General features: G+C 48.6%; 2 protein-coding genes across 2 annotated transcripts; both read left to right on the top strand.

Annotated features, from left to right (window-relative positions):
• The first annotated feature begins 287 nt into the window (after nt 1-287).
• Nucleotides 288-10,360, top strand: keap1b (kelch-like ECH-associated protein 1b). The gene is made up of 6 exons (XM_064323966.1): nt 288-1,810; nt 2,227-2,472; nt 5,456-6,141; nt 7,036-7,241; nt 7,940-8,116; nt 10,052-10,360. The coding sequence occupies exons 1-6, from the start codon at nt 1,502-1,504 to the stop codon at nt 10,213-10,215; spliced, it is 1,788 nt and encodes a 595-aa protein (XP_064180036.1). The 5' UTR covers nt 288-1,501; the 3' UTR covers nt 10,216-10,360.
• An 85-nt stretch (nt 10,361-10,445) lies between these two features.
• si:zfos-323e3.4 (volume-regulated anion channel subunit LRRC8E) lies at nt 10,446-20,911 on the top strand. Its single transcript, XM_064323969.1, has 3 exons — nt 10,446-13,745; nt 15,705-15,852; nt 16,852-20,911. The coding sequence occupies exons 2-3, from the start codon at nt 15,712-15,714 to the stop codon at nt 19,183-19,185; spliced, it is 2,475 nt and encodes an 824-aa protein (XP_064180039.1). The 5' UTR covers nt 10,446-13,745; nt 15,705-15,711; the 3' UTR covers nt 19,186-20,911.
• Nucleotides 20,912-21,452: the final 541 nt, after the last annotated feature.

A 21,452-nucleotide genomic window follows, 5' to 3' on the forward strand; every position in this document is an offset into this window, starting at 1 on the left:
CTGACCGTTTGACCTGCACTGTTTCTGCAGGTTTCGGAGCAAGCAGGGACATCTTCTTGAAAGCAGCTCAAGTTGACTGGAAGAGAGGTGTGTGGAGAACCCCGCTCCAGTGCCTTGGCAGACCTCATCGAAACCTTTGAGAAGTGCGTTCACTGCTGGCTGAGTACCTCCATTTTGAGAAGACGTTTCCGTCGTCCGCGTCAGCTCTCTTCAAAAAGCCTGCACAGTCCTTCAAACTCGCTCTACCTGTGGTTGTGATACAAAATTTAGGTTCAAAGCTCCAGTCTTCAGTTTGTAAGTGGCATCTTAAAAGCCGGTGCAGTTTTTGCATACTATCTCTAGAGGTAATTCGACAGTCATTGTGTTGCTGGACCTGGTGAAGACAAGGCAGTTCATAAATATGATGCTATGATTATTTTTTAATTTTTTAATTATACAACAGTTGCTGTCAGTAAATGGGCATTGAAACTGGATTATTTCTTATTTTGGTTTAAATTCTATGCCGCTTTAGTATTTTCAAATTGCAGTATAAAAAAGAGAAGAATTTCTCACCCCACAGAAAGCTGACCTGTTAGCTATTTTTTGTTGCTTTGAAAGAAAAAAAACAAGGTTATTAACTCCCCATCTGAAGACAAAAGTAGGACACTGTCTTTGCCAACAAAAACAAAAAAGTCACCGGAAAACCTTTCTCCCAGCTAAGCGAGTCCAACCTGCTACATTTTTAACGCAGCATAGAATTTCCTGCTTTCCCTTCCAACGCCGGTCTCCTTAACAACCAGGAACCAGGAGAAACCGCCCCAAGAACAGTGCAGGAAAGCCCATGTTTCTGGCAGCTCCTCCGGGACTATATTCTTCATGTGTTTTTGTCAAAGTGTACGCAGCACCGATTCCAATGATTCAGCAGATGATTTCCGACCACTTAAAATGGCTAGGCATCGGGGGTCGAGAGAGCCACTTCACTGAGAAATGATTGCACAAGTTAATTCCAGCCTCTAAAAGCATTGCACTGGACATGGATTGCGGCAGGTCACTCAGAGAATAGAAGCAATGCTTGCTCATGCATCAAACGCCGTCTGTCTAAGCCCTTAAAGAAACTGCGCCTCTTGCACACAAGATAACAATGAGAGTTTGAGCAGCACAGTCACCCCAGTGTTTTTTAGGCAGTTTGCCTTTGGCAGAATTCAAATGAAGGGAGTCAGGGAGCTATCGGTGTTGTCCCGGTCACAGACGTCTTTAAGCGCAGAGCTGCCTGACCTTTCCGTTGCTGTCTGAGAGTGTGGCGTCTGATTTTCGTCCAGCCTTTCTAAGCCCGGCCTGACAAATTAGTCCATTAGTCCCGAAGAATTTTTTGCATTGCCTGCTCCTTAAAAAAAAAAAAAAAAAAAGCGGCGCTTTCCAGCCCTGCTGCGTAGTTCCTCCCGTCCCATAATTCCCTGCGCTCCCCCCCTGCTGTGCGCTGGCGAGCGAGGATGCACGCGCGGGGTCCCCGCCGGAGGTGAGGATGTACGCGGCGGGCATGACGGAGTGCAAGGCGGAGGTGACGCCGTCCACGCGCAACGGCCACCGCGTCTTCAGCTACACGCTGGAGAGCCACACGGCGGCCGCCTTCGCCATCATGAACGAGCTGCGCCTGGAGCGCCAGCTCTGCGACGTCACGCTGCGCGTCAAGTACAGTGACCTGGACGCCGTCGACTTCGTGGCCCACAAGGTGGTGCTGGCCTCCTCCTCGCCCGTCTTCCGCGCCATGTTCACCAACGGCCTGAAGGAGTGCGGCATGGAGGTGGTCCCCATCGAGGGCATCCACCCGAGGGTTAGTGCGCGGCTCTGGAGGGGGGGGCTGTGTGTGTGTGAGAGAGAGAGTGAGTGAGTGAGAGTGTGTATGAGTGAGTGCTCGTGTGTGAGTGAGTGAGTGAAAGTCTCGAGTGTGGGAGAGGGGGAGAAGTGGTGTGCCTTTGGGTCTGTAAAGCCTTGCTCTTGATGTATGAGGAAAAGTTACTGGGCAGAGGCGATACTGTGGGCCCTGGTAAATATAAACCAAAAACTCACCCACCCAGTCCCCATTCTATTCGCTATCTATGGTAGTGCTGTCCCCAAATGCCTCTTAAAGACTCTGGAAATAGAAACATCCCTTCCTTGTGCCAGGTTTCTCAGAGCGGTTGAAGGTGTCGGGTGGGTCCCCCGCTGACTCCGGTTGTGTGTAGTGACTGAGTCGCCCCTCTGCCCCAGGTGATGGAGCGGCTGATCGAGTTCGCCTACACCGCCAGCATCTCGGTGGGGGAGAAGTGCGTGATCCACGTGATGAACGGGGCGGTGATGTACCAGATCGACAGCGTGGTCAAGGCCTGCTGCGACTTCCTGGTGCAGCAGCTGGACCCCAGCAACGCCATCGGCATCGCCAGCTTCGCCGAGCAGATCGGCTGCACCGAGCTGCACCAGAAGGCCCGAGAGTACATCTACATGAACTTCAGCCAGGTCAGCAATCGGATTCCACACTCACATACACATGCGCGCGCACACACACACATACGCGGCGCACACGCGCACACACACATACACATACACGCACGCACGCACACGCATGCACACACACACACGCAATCACATATACGTGATGTACGCACGCATATGCATACACTTATACACACTCACTCTCACACACACACACAATGGTGCACACACGCATGCAGACACGCTCTTATCCACACTTACTCTCTCTCTCACACACACACACGCACACACACACACTCTCATTCTTACACGCGCTCAGTCCAGCGCACACACACACACACACCCCATCGCACCTGACCGCTCTATCTCACATACTCTCCCACACACAACACACACACTGCACTACAACACACTCGTCTTCTACGCGCTCACCACGCACACACACACACACATGCAGTCCGTACGCTGCAGTTTACAGGGACGCTCGCAGCCCTTTCCTTGAGAGGAGCTGGAGCAGATTTTCTGTTTTGACTGGAAACACGCTGGCCGGGTCCCGTTTAGCGTCACTGCTCCCTCGTCCTTCACATTTACCCAGAAAAATACACACCAAGTCACCGGGTGGCTATAATTACAGCAGTGACATTGCCGGGTAGCTGACAGCAGTGTTTGTGGAATATTTAGAAGGAATCGTTTGCTTATTAACTTGCTTCAGTAGGCAATAGTTCAGAGGGTGAGAGGGCGATGTCTTTTTTGTTTTGGGTCTCATTTTTGTTTTTATCTGTTAATATTTCTGTTTTATTCAACCCACACCACAGAAAAGGACTGAACTTGAGTCCCAGACTCAAAGTAATGAGTGTGTGCATGAATGAGTTGAATAAAAACGTGCTTAGCCAGTCACAACAGGGGTCTGTTTGGCAGCCGAGCTGAACTTCCAGTGACTGTTCTTGGCCTTTCTCTACTGCGTGCGTGGCATGCTGGTTGTCATGTAATCAGAGTAGCTTGTAAATCATTACATCGATAAAACTAGAAGCAGTAGTTTTGTTAATGTTTTCTTTCTTTCTTTTTTAAAAATATTGGTTTCTAGCAGTCCATAGTTTCCCATTTGTAAATGGGAGAGGTTTGTAGTAGTTTGCTTTTACGGTCAGTCCTGACCTTCACCATTGTTTGTTCACTTTGCATTTGAAGTGCACGTCCTGATCCTGTAGTCTTGTTGATTTAATTCAGACTAAGACCCACTTCCCTGTAGCGGTGGGGTGGGCCACTTCCTCTCGTGGTGAAAGTGTTTGTGATGCCTTTACCGCCTCCTCACGTTTAATTAGGGCCCTGGTCAGGCCTCCTGCAGCGACTGTGCGCTGTGAGGTAACGCTGTAAGTTTCTCCAGTGTGTGCTTTCTGTCCTCTGCCTCCCGTGCCCGTGCAAACAACTGCTTTAGATATCCAGCCTGGTGCTGTGTTGGCAGAGTTAACTTTGACTGAGTCATGCGTGGAGGAATGCGTGGGACTGCACTTAAAACTCTACTGCGTGAGGAAGGGGGGAGGGGAGGGGAGGGGAGGGCTTTCGTTAGGGTTTGCTCTGACAGACGGCAGGTGACTCATCATCGCGGCGTTCCGCACACGCACCAGACACGCCTCGTCTTCTCCTTCCTGTAATCCCCCCCCCACTTCGAGTGCTTCACGCGAGGTGTGCGCGTGCGTCTCTACCGCAAACGCACGGCCCTCACCGAGCGTGCCTGCCTCGTACGCGCAGCACGGGCGTTCCTCGGGTTCTGTCGGCACAAAGAGGGGATCTCTGTGCTGATTCTCAAACTCCTGTCGGCGTGACCGGAGTAATGTTGCGTAATGAATGGGGGGATTTTGTTGGCGGAGCGGAAAATGTCAAACCGGCGTGACCGAACAGAGAAGCCTCAGTGGCAGTCTTTGGGCTTTGCGGCTGTCGGCCTGCGTCGAGTCACTCAGGCAAAGTCCTCTTGGCTGGAGTGGCCGCTCCTTCCTGTCGTTTCCTGGAAAAAATCAGAGCTTCTCTTCAGTTGATCTGGAAAATTCTAGAGAAAACTGGCGCATACCAATATCGCCTAGTTAGAACATGCTAGGAGTGACGGGGTGTGGGTGGAGGTCAGCTGGACATGACCTGGTGTCATGACTCAAACCTGAAGGCAGATTCAAATGCCCTTTAACGGATTTTGATGTGTCGAGTGCCCTTAGTCTTGAAGCTGCAGTGTGCAAGCAGCCAAACGGACCTTGGCTTTGATTATTTTTTTGAACAGTAACCTTTCGTTTCATAATTGGTACGTGGCATGATTTAATCACAACTGACAGTTTAGTGATGGTAAGCAGTGAGTTTTAGGGGAACTCCAGTCTACGGGCTTAAGCCTAGCAAACAGGGAAGAAGGTGCAAAGTGTGTGTGTGTGTGTGTGTGTCAAACAGGGAAGAAGGTTCAAAGTGTAGTTGTGTGTGTGTGTGTGTGTGTGTGTGTGAGAGAGAGAAACAGGGAAGAAGGTGCAAAGTGTAGGTATGTGTGCATGTGTGTGTGTCAAACAGGGAAGAAGGTGCAAAGTGTAGGTGTGCGTGCATGCGTGTGTGCGTGCGCGTGTGTGTGTGTGTGTGTGACTGTGTGTGTTTATGTGTGACTGCACTAACTGACCTCTGTATGGCTGGGTGATCCCTCAGGCATTCTGTACTGACCCTGAGAACGGTGATGCTCTCTCTCGAGTAAACCGTCGGCCTCTCAGGATCACTGCACATTTATTTACCGTTAAAATCGGCGCACATTTACTTTTAAACTGTCACATTTAACTGTTAATCCATTTGTCATAAAATTAAATCCCAATTGTTTTGTCTGAGAATCCTGCTGCTAATCCTAGTGCAGGGTTTATGACTGCTGGCATATCGAGTATCGTTTAATTTCCTGACTTGGTAGTTTGCGGCGTAGTTTTGGCGCGTGTGCGGCCGGCTTGCCTGAGCCTCTCCCGCTCTGTCCCCCCCCCCTCCCCCCCCCGCCCCCGCTCAGGTGGCCACCCAGGAGGAGTTCTTCAACCTGTCGCACTGCCAGCTGGTGACGCTGATCAGCCGGGACGAGCTGAACGTGCGCTGCGAGTCGGAGGTGTTCCACGCGTGCGTGGCCTGGGTGCAGTACGACCGCGAGAACCGCCGGCCGTACGTGCAGGCGCTGCTGCAGGCGGTGCGCTGCCACTCGCTCACGCCGCACTTCCTGCAGCTGCAGCTGCAGCGCTGCGAGCTGCTCAAGTGGGACGCGCAGTGCAAGGACTACCTCTCGCAGATCTTCCAGGACCTCACGCTGCACAAGCCCACCAAGGTGCTGTCCTGCCGCACGCCCAAGGTGCCGCAGCTCATCTACACGGCCGGCGGCTACTTCCGCCAGTCGCTCAGCTACCTGGAGGCCTACAACCCCTGCACGGGGGCCTGGCTGCGGCTGGCGGACCTGCAGGTGCCGCGCAGCGGCCTGGCGGCGTGCGTGATCAGCGGGCTCTTCTACGCGGTCGGGGGCCGCAACAACGCGCCCGACGGCAACATGGACTCCAACACGCTGGACTGCTACAACCCCATGAACAACTGCTGGTCGCCGTGCGCGCCCATGAGCGTCCCGCGCAACCGCATCGGCGTCGGCGTCATCGACGGCATGATCTACGCCGTGGGCGGCTCGCACGGCTGCATCCACCACAACAGCGTGGAGAGGCAAGTTCTGACCGATGGGAACGGGCGGGTGGCGGGGCGGAAGGCGTGTCTGGGCATGGTTCGGGTGGGTGGTCCGTTCTGGTGGGGTGTTGCTTGGCTCCAGTGCTCGTTTCTGTTTGTCCTTTTAGCTTTCTCTTTCACAGCTACGTTAGGTGGAGTTTGGTCTCTTCTGTGAGGGGCCTTTGTGAAGTGTCTTTCTAAATCTGGAACTCATTCATGAATGGCTTTTGAGTGAGCCATTGTTCCACAGAGCTGTTTTTTCCACTCTGGAACACAACTTCCTATAAGAAAGAAATGCTTCCTCTTAAAACCATCTGTAGCGTGAAGTGACACAACAGTTTTGTCGATTCGGATTAACTTTCACTTTCACACCTATGATTGAGCAACTGTAACAATGTTCCCTGTGTGCTGGCTGAAGTCTTTGTCTTCTCTCGTTAAATCATTTTTGGCTGGATTGCAACAGCGGGGCCCGCCCTATAAACGCGAATGTCTGCGACTGAGTCACTGAGTGAAGAATTTACACCATTGGTCGGCCGAGTCATGAAGTTACACCATTGGTCGGCCAGTCCAGCCACATACTAGTTTTTGACCTTGTCTTGTTTTCCCTTCAGGCTGGTTGAAAGTCACTCCATTGTGTCCGTCCAGCTGCATCTTTTAAATAGTTCCCCTGAGCCAGCTTTTCTAAACCGGTCGGACTTCTACTACAACATTATTTGTATGTGTCTTTGGGGTGCTTTCATTGTCCTGCTCCGCCACTCTTAGCAGTTTAGAGCCGCTTTGTTTAAATAAAAGCCCAAAGCGGACGTTGTTTTGCGGGGACGTTGTTTTGCGGGGACGTTGTTTTGCGGGGACGTTGGCGTGCGAGTGACTGACTGAGCGCGCTCCGTTCCCCAGGTATGACCCCGAGAGGGACTCGTGGCAGCTGGTGGCGCCCATGCTGACGCGGCGCATCGGGGTGGGCGTGGCCGTGATAAACCGGCTGCTGTACGCGGTGGGCGGGTTCGACGGCACGCACCGGCTCAGCTCCTCCGAGTGCTACAACCCGGAGAGGGACGAGTGGAGGAGCACGGCGCCCATGAACACCGTGCGCAGCGGGGCGGGTGAGGACACGCACACACACGCGCACACACAGAGACAAACACACAGGCACTCACACACACACATACAGACACACACACACACACACACACACACACACACACACACACGCGCGCGCACAGAGACACAGACACACACACACACACGCGTAGACACAGAGACACAGACACAGAGACAAACACACAGGCACTCACACACACACATACAAACACACACGCGCAGACACACACGCAGGCACTCACACACGCACACGTGCGCAGACACACACACACACGCGCACAGACACAGAGACACGCACACACAGCCACTCTTAGCATTACATCACAGCCTGACTCAGCAGTCAGCTGCTCCAGGGCTGCCCTGTGGCACTCTGGCTTCTGTCACAGAGGAGCTCTTCATTGATCAGACCGGAGAGCCGGATGCTTAATTACACTGTGACATTAATGAGCTGTAAATATGTATTCCTCTCTATGCTTGACAGTAAGCCCATGGATCTTTATAGCAAATCCTGATCGTTATCCAGTCAAAAAAAAAACGTATATATATATATACACATCTCACTGGAGCGTGAGCTGAGGACAGGCGTTGGGAAAGGCCAGTGTTACAGAGAGCTGTCAATCTTAGGGATTATACAGCCCTCAGCTGCTGCAGTTTTATGGGCCTCTGTGCCCGTGCTGACCCCCCCCCCCCTCCCCGTCAGGAGTGTGCGCCCTGGGCAGCTCCATCTTCGTGATGGGCGGCTACGACGGCACCAACCAGCTGAACAGCGTGGAGCGCTACGACGTGGAGAGCGACAGCTGGAGCCCGGTGGCGTCCATGAGGCACCGCCGCAGCGCGCTGGGCGTCACCACGCATCACGGGCGCATCTACGTGCTGGGTGAGCCGCAGCGCGCCTTTAACACAGTACAGCGCGCACCCCCCCCCCCCGCCACTGAGCCCCTGAACCCCAGCCCGGGGGGAACCACAGGGGCCTGCTGCTCTTCACTCTCACCCGCGTCACATGACGGGTGACTCTCGGCTCACTCGCCTCGCCTGAGTGCGAACGGGTTCTGTCGTTCTGAGGTTAACTTCAGAACAAAGCGGGGCTTTGTTCAGTCAGCCAAGAAGCGGTAAAAAAAAAAAAAGAGAGAACTTTTAGATTAAATGAAAGGTGTAACTCGTAAATCTGTCTTGTTGGGGTTCAGAAACGTGCTGGTTTAATTAGAAATGTGTTCTCATTCTTATAAGTATGTTCTTGGGAGCAACAGTCTTTTAACCGGCAGATCTTGGGCTGCCTGGTGGGTCAGACTGTTGTAGCTCTGAGGGGTGCACTACGTAGCGAGGTTACGGGTTAGCGAGCTAATTTAAGCCATAACCCTGGGTTTTCCACATCACGAAGCTGACGCACTTTACATCGGGGTACGTCTCCATGGCAACTTACGCTGCATGGCTAACCCGGTCCGGGCCAGGTTACGTTCAGGCTGTCGAATTAGCTGCCCTTTGACCAGTCAGCTTGGGATAGGGCCTCTCCATTCCTGCAGAATCCCGTAGAGCTCGGGGGAGTTTTGGCCGTGCCATTATTTAGAGACCTAATTAAGGCTGATTGGCCTGTTCCCGTCATTATGTCTCAATATGCAATGTTACCACTGAACGGCAGTGAAACGTCATCCCGAATACTCTCGTCTGATTGGTTGGAAGAAAGTCCCCACCAAAGCGTTAGCATTAGCCCATTAGCACAACTGTGACTCATGTGACATATTTGTGAACCTATTCTACATATTTGCGGCTCCAGTCTACATATTTGCAACTCGCGGTTTACATATTTGTGAAATCGTTTACGTATTTGTGACTTTTGCTACAAAATTACCTCCATAAATTGATAACCACTTTCGTGGTACCGGTTAAGCTCGATTGCGGTTGTTAGGTTTTGTGAGGTCAGCTAACACAAAGAAACCCTGGGTTTGTTAAGCTTCTTTCGTAGTACACCCCCCGGTTCTCAGTCTGGTCGTGCCAGTGCTCGCTGTGGCTAGCAGCCCGGCTAGGCGACGCACAGCCGGATCTAACATCACCCAAAGCCAAAGAAAGCAGGATTATCAGTCGGCCAGAATGACGGCGACTCATTGCGCGCTAGCACCCCCTGCTGGTCAGTGGGGCGCACGCAGTCCGCCTCTCAGGCTGCAGGTGAAGCGTCTCTGTGAGGCTGACTCGTAGTGCTTGTTAGGAGCACACGCGTGTCTGCGCTCTCCCAAATCAACAGCGGAGGCTGCAGGAATGAGCGCCGATGGTGAAGAAGAAAGGCGGGAAAACCATTAATAAAAGGAAAAAGCGGCGGACCCTGTCTCTCCAGGCCTAGGGCTGTGGACCCCTGTGCTGTATGATCTCACCTCTGATACGGCTTTTGAAAGCCGCAGTTCCTGCTGAAATTCAGTGTCCGCGTGCTGAAACAGAACCTGTTCGACACCGCAGCTCACACAGCACGTTGGGTCCTAACGGTGATGTCTGCAGCAGCGTTTACTCTCGAGAGCGCCTTCTCGGTGCGACCTGTTGGTATCGGCTAACAGTTCTGAGCAGCGTGATTCCCAGCGGTCTTCAATTACCCTGAAGCCGTTCGTAAAAGATTTAATTTACTGCCAATGCTGTGGAACCGTTAGGACGGCGCGTGTGAGAAAAGCAGGCAGTAGCAAATAAAACCGCTTTTATTTTGACGCCCTTGCTCGCGCAAATTAGCCAGAGACACCGCGCCCCCCCGGCCGCCGCGCGGCGCAGGGAAAGCCTCGCCGTGGGCCGAAATGACGGTCTGCGTCTTCCTCTTCCTCTTCCTCCCCGGCTCCAGGCGGGTACGACGGGAACACCTTTCTGGACAGCGTGGAGCGCTACGACCCGGAGACGGACACGTGGGCGGAGGTCACCAGGATGACGTCGGGCAGGAGCGGCGTGGGCGTGGCCGTCACCATGGAGCCCTGCAGGAAGGACCTGGCCCCGTGTCAGAAGCACTAGACCACAGCTTAACGAGAAACCTCATTCTCTGTGCGCGTGCGCATGCTCACCTGCATCACGCACACACACAGGCACTCACACACACACACACACACACAGACACGCACATACATACACACACGCACGCACGCACACACACAGCGACGCACACCAGGCACTCACACACACAGCCACACAGCCACACACCAGCACACCACACACACGAGCACATCACATACACACACCACACACAGACACGCACATACATACACACACAGGCACTCACACACACACACAGACGCACGCACACGCGCGTACACAGACACACACAGGCAGTCTCGCCAACCCATGGGCTGAATCTGCTGTTTACCCCTCTGGACCCCTGCTGCTCCACTTGGCTCTGAAAAGGGGAGCAGCTTCATAAGCTTCAGGTTCGTTTCTCTCACTGTCACTGTCATCCATCAAATGGAACACAGCAAATTCCAGCCTTTCGGGACCCCAGGGGTTCCTGGTTATTTTTTATTTTATCTCAGGTCTTAACACACGGTCACCGTTTAAAGAGGTCATCCCAGATCTTCAATTAATTTTCAGGTAATCAGTCGCTTCACAGAGAAGTACTTTTCAGACCTTACATGGACTTTATAGCTGTCAAGAAAAAAAAAAAGTTTTTTCTAGCTGGATTTTTTTAAAGCACAGATTATTAAGACCTGTGAATGATTTGGACCTCTGAGAGAGGTAACAGAGAGACATACCGATTATTTTTGAAGGCCAACCAGCGTGGACAATGAGTGGGGGAATAAAGGGGATGCGGGTATAAAAATGGGGAAGTTAGGTATCCTTTGGGCCACACGAAGAGCTGGAAGAGACTGGAGACTTCTGCGACCGCAATGCGACGTCGTCTTACCTGACCGCTCGATCAGTATATTTGCGCACACTCTGTGGTTTTGGAGATGGGAGGGTGGTGCTACTGGTGCTCTACGCAAGCCAGAAACGAAGCTTGTCAACTGTGGTTTTGGACGAGACATCGCGTGTATTACATGCCCGCTATATCGGCTTTGTATCTGAGAGCTCTTGCGAAGGGGAACTGTGGCGACGAGCTTCAGAGCTGCAGGACTTTTGTTCAGCGGAGTGGTGATGAATGTAAGAACGCTACAAAAATATCCCTGCGATTGTGTTTTTTAATATATTGCATTCACACCACTTCTACTCAGCACCTTGCGTTTTTCCCCAAACAAAAATGAACGTAAATTAAAATTTTACTTCAAATGGGGGGCCTGGTCTCTCAAACAGAAATTTCATTGGTTGTAGGAAATGTATTTGTAACAGCAGTTAAAGCTACAAGTTCATTTTTTTCTTTTTTTTTTCTTAAACGAGTAGCATTTTGTATGTTGATATTCCATACAGTCTTGTACAGAATTCTAAAGCTTTTTTTTTTAGATTTTTTTTTTTCTCTTACGGACTTACACTTTGTAAAGAATTGGATTCTTATATCGTTTCTTGCTGACGGAGCATGTGTTGTATTTAGGATAAATGCCTGTGAGTGCTGAATTTTATTTTGCTTCTCCAAATGAAAGGGACGAGTTTTTCTTAGTTCAGATTTAACATCACCTGATTATTTAAAACAAACGCTTTGTAAATTTTGAAGCAAAAACGGAGTGTATAACAAACGCATTGTATATTAAAGTATTTGTTTATTGTAAAACATACTCAGTCTTTCTCAATTGTCTACTGCCAGTTCCAGTTACTCAGTGTAATAATCCAGTTCATGTCAGCTGAATACTGATGAACGCTCATAATCGATGTGCCCGAGGAAACTTCGGGTGGTCTTATAATTGCTTAAGGCAAACAGTTCTTATGATGATGGGACATTCTTTATTATTTATATCTATTTTGAATCAGGATTCATTACATTACAGGCACTTAGCAGACGCTCTTATCCAGAGCAATTCGCACAACTTTTACATAGCATTAAATAATCCATTCTTTAGCATAAGAAACTATAATGTACAAATATTTTTCTAAACATTTGCATTTTACTCGTATGATCAAAGCTGAAGAAACGAGCAACACTGCGTGAAGAAATGCATCCACACAACAAGAATAAAACTTCAACAGGTAAAGCTTCATAGCGGACAAAGATAAGCTCCGCTAAAGCATGATGACCGAGACTTGGGTCATCTTAATACTCCAAGTAAAATACTATCCGTATACATGTAAACTCCCCAGGTATGACCCTCCAAAACTCATGTAAATCACATCACTACGGTTCCGATATTAATAAAATGAATTGTTTACACTACTTTTAACATTTTTCCCTGCAACTGGTTAAATTTTCTTAATCCAGGCTTAATGAACGGACACCTGAAAGCGCTCATGCTCTTAGGCGGATGTGTGGTGTGGATAAATGTTGGTTTATGACCACCAGGGGACACCAAAGTAGGCTAAAATAAAGTTTGACGTACAGTTCAGTGCTGGAACACGTAGGCATACTATGAAAGTGCACTTATTATTATTTCTTTAATTTTATGTCAGTAGTACACAAGTTGTAGAATGTCAGCAATAACTGGATATTAAAGTCAAAAACAAATTATAATTCTCTGGTCACAATGTCACGGTCATCAATTAGGTTCCTCATGTCTGTGGACACTTCGCATGTACTAGATGAATTTACCACGGGAATGTCATAGAGATCGTGATTCTGAAATTGTGTAATCACAGCTAGAGCTCAGATTGTTCAGGTTTACAGTTCAAACTCGCTGATGGTAGGTATGGATATTCTGTTAATTATGTGAACTTTTTAATGTATTTATTTATTTATTTACATACCTGTTGCATTTCTGTTCCGAGCTTTCGTCCTAGACGTCTTGTCTGATCGCAATTATAATGAAAATGATTTGCCTATCGTCCTTTGTATGCCGTTATCTCATATTCAGCCTGAACAATACAAGAACAATACACTTCTCCGCTAAATCGATTTGATTGATTGATACAATTAATATAATATCCCCGTTATTTAAATAAATAAATAAATAATTCAGTAAACATAATTATTATTGTGAGGAAAAAATGGTAGCAACGTTGGTGATTATGATAGTAGCCTATTTGTAGTATTAGTATTAAGTGCAGTCATTTAATGATAGACTAATCGTAGATCTTTGTAGTAGTATTGTTATTTATGTTTTTTTTTAATTCACATTCACCCATCACCTCCACGCAAAACTACAAAGCCCCTTCAGTCAAGGCCGGCTTTGTTCACTACGTTTTTCTTGCTTGTGCGCAGCTGCGCGAGGCGAGGAGCAGTAGCGCACTTTTACCTGGCGTATTGGTCGACAGGTTGTGTTCCGCGTAGACCCCAGTCTGGTTACAGTAATTTGAAAGTCAGTAATTCGCTCGGTGAATATAAATTGACAATCCTGTCTGAAACATACGGGTAGGGTGGGATTATTATACACGCAGAAGCCTTTCTTTGTGATGGATACAATCCCGTATATTTTTTTAGGACAGTGCTGACCTGGTGGAGCTTACCGGCTGTGGAGTGTGCACGAGCGCAGGTAAAAAATTAAAGCGTGATACATTTTGTTCTATCCTTCTAATTAACGATTTGTTTTTGAAGTACCCTAAATTAGTATTAGTACAGCTTCGAGTTTATGTGTTAAACACATTTTAAGAGTTTAGGAAAGTTCTGGAGTTGCGTTCGTAGCTATACTGAGTTTGAAGTTATCAACAGGTAACCTGAACTGGATCTGATCAAGATCTATACTTGAAGTGTTGAGTTTTTTTCCACCATGGATCGACTGTAACTGTTTAAAGAAAAGTCCGGTATTTATTGTGATTTGAGATACCAAACAAACAAACAAACAAACAAATAAATAAATAAATAAATAAATAAATAAATAAATAAATGTGTTGGCCTAAGAACATGTAAAATTCCAACACGTTGTCGGATGTAGACGATAATAATTTCCACATATCATTCGGACAATTTATAACGAAAAGTATGTTTTTCCGACTGTATCCACACGATGGAAACACTTCCTTTTATTAAAATTTGTGAACAAAGCATAAATGTGATATTTGGAGCGCATCTTTCTTATTCAAATTTCGTGCATTACGGAAACCAGTAGGGACAGATTTAGCCTACAGTATAACTTATTAATAGGCTACATAGAATGGAATTTCATCTGAATTGTCTTGTTAGAATTTTCTCAACACTGATTACCGGTTGATATTTATTTTAAGGAATATGTTTAAAACATTAAAATACACATAACGTAATATTTTACTTAATTAGCCGGTTGGGCCTGCCTCCTTAATCGCGTTAATTTAATAATCAAACGAAACACACCACACATTTTCTCAGACACCTGCGATTCTACTCTACACTATGTTTTGCCGCCTATTTGAATTTTAGCCAGTTGCTTTGTTAGGTGAAATTACAGATATCCCCTTCAAAAGAACGAAGCTCTTCTGCATTTTTTTCTTCCTGGTGTTGCCAAACTAGTTTGTGTGTTTTGGGTACCTACCGGTCTTTTATGTTATGCTCTTTGCTCTGAAACTCTACACGCGAGAAACAAAAGAGAAAACGGGGTTTCCCCTTCACAGACTGTTAGCTTGAAGGCTGCTCAGGTTTCCCCACTTGATTACCCATAAAACTTGACACTGGTGTAATGCTTCACATTACTGACACACATTTAGAGTAGTCTGTTGTTAGTAAATATATACAATTTATTTCATCTCTCTTTGAATTATTATGCACAACTGTGCTCTGGTTCAAGCCAGTTAATCAGCCTATTAACCCAAGTTTGAGCACAATAAATAAATGACCAATTCTGTTCTATATGCAGCATCTACAAATCTGAAATGTTTTGAAGACAGGTTTTGCTTTAAAACAAGTTAATACACTATACCAAAAGTATCTGGACACCCCTTGGTCTAGGGCTGTTTTTCATGGTTTGGTCTAGGCCCCTTAGTTCCAGTGAAGGCAAATCTTAATGCTAAAGCATACAATAACATTGTAAACGATTCTATTCTGTGCTTCCCTAACTGTTTTGGGAAGACCTTTTCCTGTTCCAGCATGACAATGCCCCTGGGCACACAGCAAGGTCCATATGGTTTTGTCGAGTGGAATAACTTCACTGGCCTGCACAGAGCCCTGACCTCAACACCATCCAACATTTTTGGGATCAGTTGGAAAGCCACCTGTGAGCCAGGCCTAATCGCCCAATCAGTGCCCAACCTCACTAATGCTCTTCTGGCTGAATGGAAGCAAATCCATGCAGCAGTGCTCCAATATCTAGCATAAAGCCTTCCCAGGAGAGTGGAGGTTGTTATAGCAACAAAGGGTGGACCAACTTCATATTAATGCACATAATTCTGGATGAGATGTTGTATGTCAGGTGTCTACATACTCTTGGCCATGTAGTGTATTTTGTGAGCCATTAGTAGTAGATTTTGCATTTAATTCATATTCTCGTCCATGCTTCTCTTACCCATCCTCTCCATCCCTCAAGGTTCAGGATGATCCCAGTGAATGAGTTCCGGCAGTTTGCCTCGGACCGGAACCCCCAGTTCAGGGTTCTGAAGCCATGGTGGGATGTGTTCACAGAGTACCTATGCATTGTCATGCTCATGATTGGTGTATTTGGCTGCACCTTACAGGTAAGAACCAGAAGACTTATGGAAGTCCCAGTGTGGAAAAAAATATCTTAACACAGCAGACAGCTGCATTTATGAAGAGTTGGGTCCTTAAATCATTTGTACTGTGCTACTCAACAGCACAATATAAAGCAGATATCACTGACAAGAGAAGGAGCTGCCTCTCACTCAACAGACTTTAAAGTGAGCTTACTATCTGTGCCCAACTGAGAAGAGGTCTTAAACTTCTGTTGTCTCGAGTGGGTGGCCTTCATTATCTGAAAATTCTAGCAACACTTCAACACAGCAACACAGCCACTTTCAGCCTTATTTATTAAACCACTACTAAATAGATTTATTTTCTTTTAATTGGGCCTCCATTGTTTGGTGTCACCCAGGGATATTAAGCCTTGGTCTTATCTACGGTAGGAGCTGGTAAAAGTGAGGCTGAATGACCCTTTAAGGTCACTGCAGCGCACTGTGCCTAAAGACTAATTCTGCCGTTTTAGAATTTTGGCTATAGCAATCTTAGGCTGGTATTTCACAAAAGCTGATGTGTCCAGATCAGATGCTTGTTTGGGTGATAAGGAGGAGTTGAATCCCAATGAGGAATTTATTTGAACAAAATAACTAAATCCAGCACGTAGCCGGAGATAATGAGTAGTATGTACATTTGTCATGTCTACTGTTAAAAAGTGAAAGGGAAAACCTCTTAACGGATTTTAAATTCTGTTAGTAGTATCCGTTTTGTTTCTCCAACAGATGGAAGGACCCATCAGAAATGTGTGGGTTGATGTAATGTGTCCTGAGGTGGAAAGTTCAAGGGTCCTGCCATGTGCTTCTTTCACCAATGAACTCTCAATTTAATCAATGAAGTTTCACTTAACCTCAAAGATTAGGTTACAGTACTGCGATGCACCTGCAGTGTCTTCAGGGGACACCTGAATAGAATAGGATGCAGTGGTAGCCATAGACGGATGCCTTATTGCTGTAACACTTGCAACTCTGCTTTCTTCAAAACAGCTGACGCAGGATAAAATTTCCTGTCTCCCGAGCCACCTTGCGGTCTCCTCCCCGGATAAAATCGACTGCAGCCACATATCAGAACACCATGACAACGAGAAGAACACGCCAATTTTTAAAAATGCATCACGTGAGCTCTTTGGAAAGAAGAACGACCTGGACATACACCAGTATGTCTTCATCAACCACTACTGCTACGAGAGAGCTGTGCACTGGTACGGTAAATACTTCCCGTACCTGGTGGTTATCCACACAATGATCTTCATGGTGGCCAGTAGCTTTTGGTTCAAGTTCCCCGGCACCTCTTCCAAGATTGAACTCTTCGTCACCATCCTGGGTAAGTGCTTTGACTCCCCCTGGACCACGCGGGCCCTCAGCGAGGTGTCTGAGGAGCGTGGGGAGGAGAAGATGGACATCTGGAGGAGGAACACCATGTCAAAATCAGCTGCAGATGCTTCATCTCTTGATGAGGAGACCGCAGGCTTGGTGCGCTCTTCCTCGGTCAAGTCCAATCAAGAGAAGAAGGCTTTGGAGGCCCCGCAGACGATCTCTGTTCTGGACAAGAAGGAAGGGGAACAGGCCAAAGCTCTGTTTGAAAAGGTGAAAAAGTTTCGTACTCATGTGGAGGAGGCTGATCTGCTCTACCTCATGTATGTGCTGCAGACGTCCCTCAAGGTCTTCAAATTTCTCCTCATTACCATCTACAATTCTGCCCTTGTGTCCAATATTGAGATCGTAGTTCGGTGTTCTGTGCCAGAGGAGCTGACAGGCTATGATGTTTATTGCTGCAACCACGTCAAAGCCCACCTTTTCTCCAAATTGGCCTACTGCTACATCTGCTTTGTTGGGGTATATGGTGTTTTGTGCATCTATACTCTGTACTGGCTCTTCCATAGGCCACTGAAGGAGTATTCCTTTGAGAGTGTGCGCCTGGAGACGGGCATCAATGACATTCCAGATGTCAAGAATGACTTTGCCTTCCTCCTGCACCTCAGCGACCAGTACGACGCCCTGTACTCCAAGCGCTTTGCCGTTTTCCTATCGGAGGTCAGCGAGAGCCGGCTGGGGCAGGTCAACCTCAACCACGAGTGGACGGCTAAGAAGCTGCGGCAGAAGCTGTCCCAGAATGCCAGCAACAGGCTGGAAATTCACCTGTTCATGCTCCCGGGGCTGCCGGACACCCTCTTCGAGATAACCGAGGTGGAGTCCCTCAAACTGGAGCTCCTCAAGGACATCACCATCCCGGCCAGCATCTCCCAGCTCACCTCCCTGCAGGAGCTCTGCCTGATCCACTGCCCCATCAAACTGCAGCTGGCTGCTCTGAACAACCTGCGCGACCGCCTTAAGGTCCTGCGGCTCTCCTTCGAGGGGCTGGAGCAGATCCCCATGTGGACGTACACCTTGAACGGGCTGGAGGAGCTGCACCTGACGGGCTCCCTAACTCACGAGGTCTCCCGGAACGCCTCCCTCGACACCCTGCGGGGGCTCAAGAACCTGCGGGTGCTGACCCTGCGTTGCCGGCTGGCCAAGATCCCGGCCAGCGTGTCGGACACCGGCGAGCAGCTGCAGCGGCTGTGCATCTACAACGAGGGCGTGAAGCTGCAGGCCTTCAGCAGCCTGAAGAAGCTGGGAAACCTCACCTCCCTGGAGCTGGTGGGCTGCGAGCTGGAGCGCATACCCAGCGCCGTCTTCAGCCTGGCCAACCTGCAGGAGCTGGACATGAAGGAGAACAAGCTATCGTCGGTGGAGGAGATCATGAGCCTGCAGCACTGCCGCCGCCTGGTCACTCTCAGGCTCTGGCACAACGCCCTCCTGTACGTCCCCGAGCACATCAGCAAGCTGCGCGCCCTGGAGACCCTGGACCTGAGCTGGAACAAGATCCGCAAACTCCCCGGCAGGCTCTTCTACTGCACCAAGCTACGGCACCTCGACGTCTCCCACAACGGGCTCAGCTCCCTGCCCCCCGAGGTGGGCATCCTGCAGAGCCTCCAGTACTTTGCAGCGGCGTCCAACTCCCTGGACTCGCTGCCCGACGAGCTCTTCTCCTGCAAGCGCCTCAAGTCCCTGCTGCTGGGGAACAACAACCTGGCCTCCCTGTCCCCCCGCGTCTCCAGCCTGGCCCAGCTGGTGAGGCTGGAGCTCAAGGGGAACCGCCTGGAGTCCTTGCCCCTGGAAATCGGGGACTGCCCCGTGCTGAAACTGAGCGGGATAGTTGTAGAGCAGCACATCCTGGAAGTCCTGCCCTCGGACGTCAGAGAGCGAATGAGTGACACCGGAGGGGCAGCAAAGAGGGCTCAAAATGAGAGACATGAGACAGAGAGGTCACTGATATGAGAGGTCAGCCTGCCAACCAATTTAAGTAGACACAGGACTGAATGCCCCGTACAACTCAGCTGTACAATAGATGAAGGTGGTGGAAAAAAATAGGTAGGTAGCTGAAGTTGGTGGAAAAACAGAGGTACAGAAGTCAGAAAAATGAGTGTTGTTGATTAAGCAATTACAAAAGATACTCCAACGTACCTCTAGGCTATAAACATAAGCAAGTTTGTTATTTTTTATTTTATTTTATTTTATTTTTTTACAAAATTAGGAAGTACCTTTATAGCCACCTTCTACTTCCTGTGTGTGCCTACATGTGAATATGCATGTATCAACATGACCATCTATGTATTGAATTTCCTGCCATCTACACGGACAGAATCACCTTTCTCTGGCTTCTGTTATCGACACATGGACACAAGCCTCTCCATCACGGTTGTATTTAAAAGCTGAGAAGCAAGGGAACCGTACCATACGGGCCCATCAGTCAAGGCAGTTGCTGAAAAAGTGGGTGGCACACATTGGTTGCCAAAGCAATACAGGTCCTTAAGTGAGATGGTTTATAACTGAATCATCGACTACTCTCTGTCATTTCTGCACTGATCGTAAATTGTCAACTGTACACCAGATCAACTAAATGTCATAGCCCCTTGCTGTCGTTGTCTTGCATTTTGATCCAGTTTAGCAGGGATAGTGCATAACTTGTGAATATCTTTCAGTGCCGGAGTGTAGAAAGTTTAGTCTGCATCCTGAACATCGTCATCACAAAATACAGTACTCTACTTTCTCCTGTCCAGGCATGCAAAGCCAAATTTAGAAGCACATCACCACATCTGCCAGCTTCCCTTAAACGTGCCACACCATTCTACGGGAAGCAGCACCGCATTCTTGTGTGAGGGATGGGCCAGCACCGTCTTGTTGAACTGGTTGTTCTTGTTCTTTGTCACCAATTCACATTCACAACAACCCCCCTTATCTCCTTGCCCAAAAGCTACTGATGATTCAACTGCGCCCCCCCCCCAAGCTAAGCCCTTTCAGCCCTTGTTTGTGTGAAAAGGACCCAAAAAAAAGACTTAAGAATGGCTGGAGTCATACGACACCTCCCCAGCCAAACCTTAGCCTCCAGTCTCTACCTCAGTTCTGACAGCAAGCACTACCTTGTTATAAGACCTTTGTGCGGAAATCCTTTTTAACATATTCAACATGATTGTTAATCGAGACATTGCACTCATAATGGACATTTTTGTACGGGTATTTCAGTTTGTTTTACCAAGATAATGGCTGAAGGACGAAGGGAGTGCACATCCTACAGGACAGAAGTACATAGCAGTGTGAATGTGGATACTGTGTTTCCAAATGCATACTGCACTATCGCTTACAAGCAAACTGGTGTAACACAGCAGGCCGCTAATGTGAAGCTGAGTCAACAAAGGTAAATGACCAACTGTTGCGTATATATTTATAAAAAAGCAGAAGTGTATGTAAGATAGCTGAGTCATGCATTCAAATCCCAGAAGGGAAGCATTGTACTGTCATTGAGCAAAGTGCCTTACAAAAAAACTGCCAGTGGGCTTCAGACGATGAAAAACTAACTGTGAATGCGAGCCGCGCCTGTAGAAGTGCATCTACTGTGAACGTTATCTGTGAGGGTGAGCTTTTCATGTCTCACCATTATGAGTGAATTGAATGTAAGAAAAGAGATGAGTGCGAAAACAGGGAATAAAAATCATTTATGCCAGTAGATTTGTTCTTTCTTTCTCTCTCACCCCCCACCCCACACACACACACACACACGCCTTGTAACTTGTCTGAAGGCTGTTTAACATTTACGGAGGTGTCTGTGCAGGAGCCCTCTGTAAAGTCAGGCCCAAACTTGCATCCCCACGGTAGAGACGGCGTCACGGCCTGGGACGTACCACTGTGCTCTCCAAACAGACACGCCCACTTTCTGCAGCTTGCTTGGCGACCCTGTCAACAACACACCCCCCCCCCCCCCCCACCCCCACCTCACTGAGAGGGAAGGGCGAGGCTCACAAACCAGTGGAAATTTCCAACGGTACACAAAGCAGCGCACCGCGGCAGTAGTGCACGTGCCCGTATCTGTTCTCCTAATCCTTGCCTTCTTACACCATGACCACCCCCGCCCCCCCCCCCCCGGACCCAACCCATTCCTGAACCCCGGCTCCAATTTAAGTGTGAGGGGGTTGAGAGGGACGGTGAATAATTTACACATTCCTCACAAAACTGCTGGAAGGCAGAAACAAATCAGTGTCTCGTCCCCC

This window comes from Anguilla rostrata, chromosome 2 (genome assembly GCF_018555375.3).
Source record: "Anguilla rostrata isolate EN2019 chromosome 2, ASM1855537v3, whole genome shotgun sequence".
In the NCBI taxonomy this organism is placed as follows: Eukaryota; Metazoa; Chordata; class Actinopteri; order Anguilliformes; family Anguillidae; genus Anguilla; species Anguilla rostrata.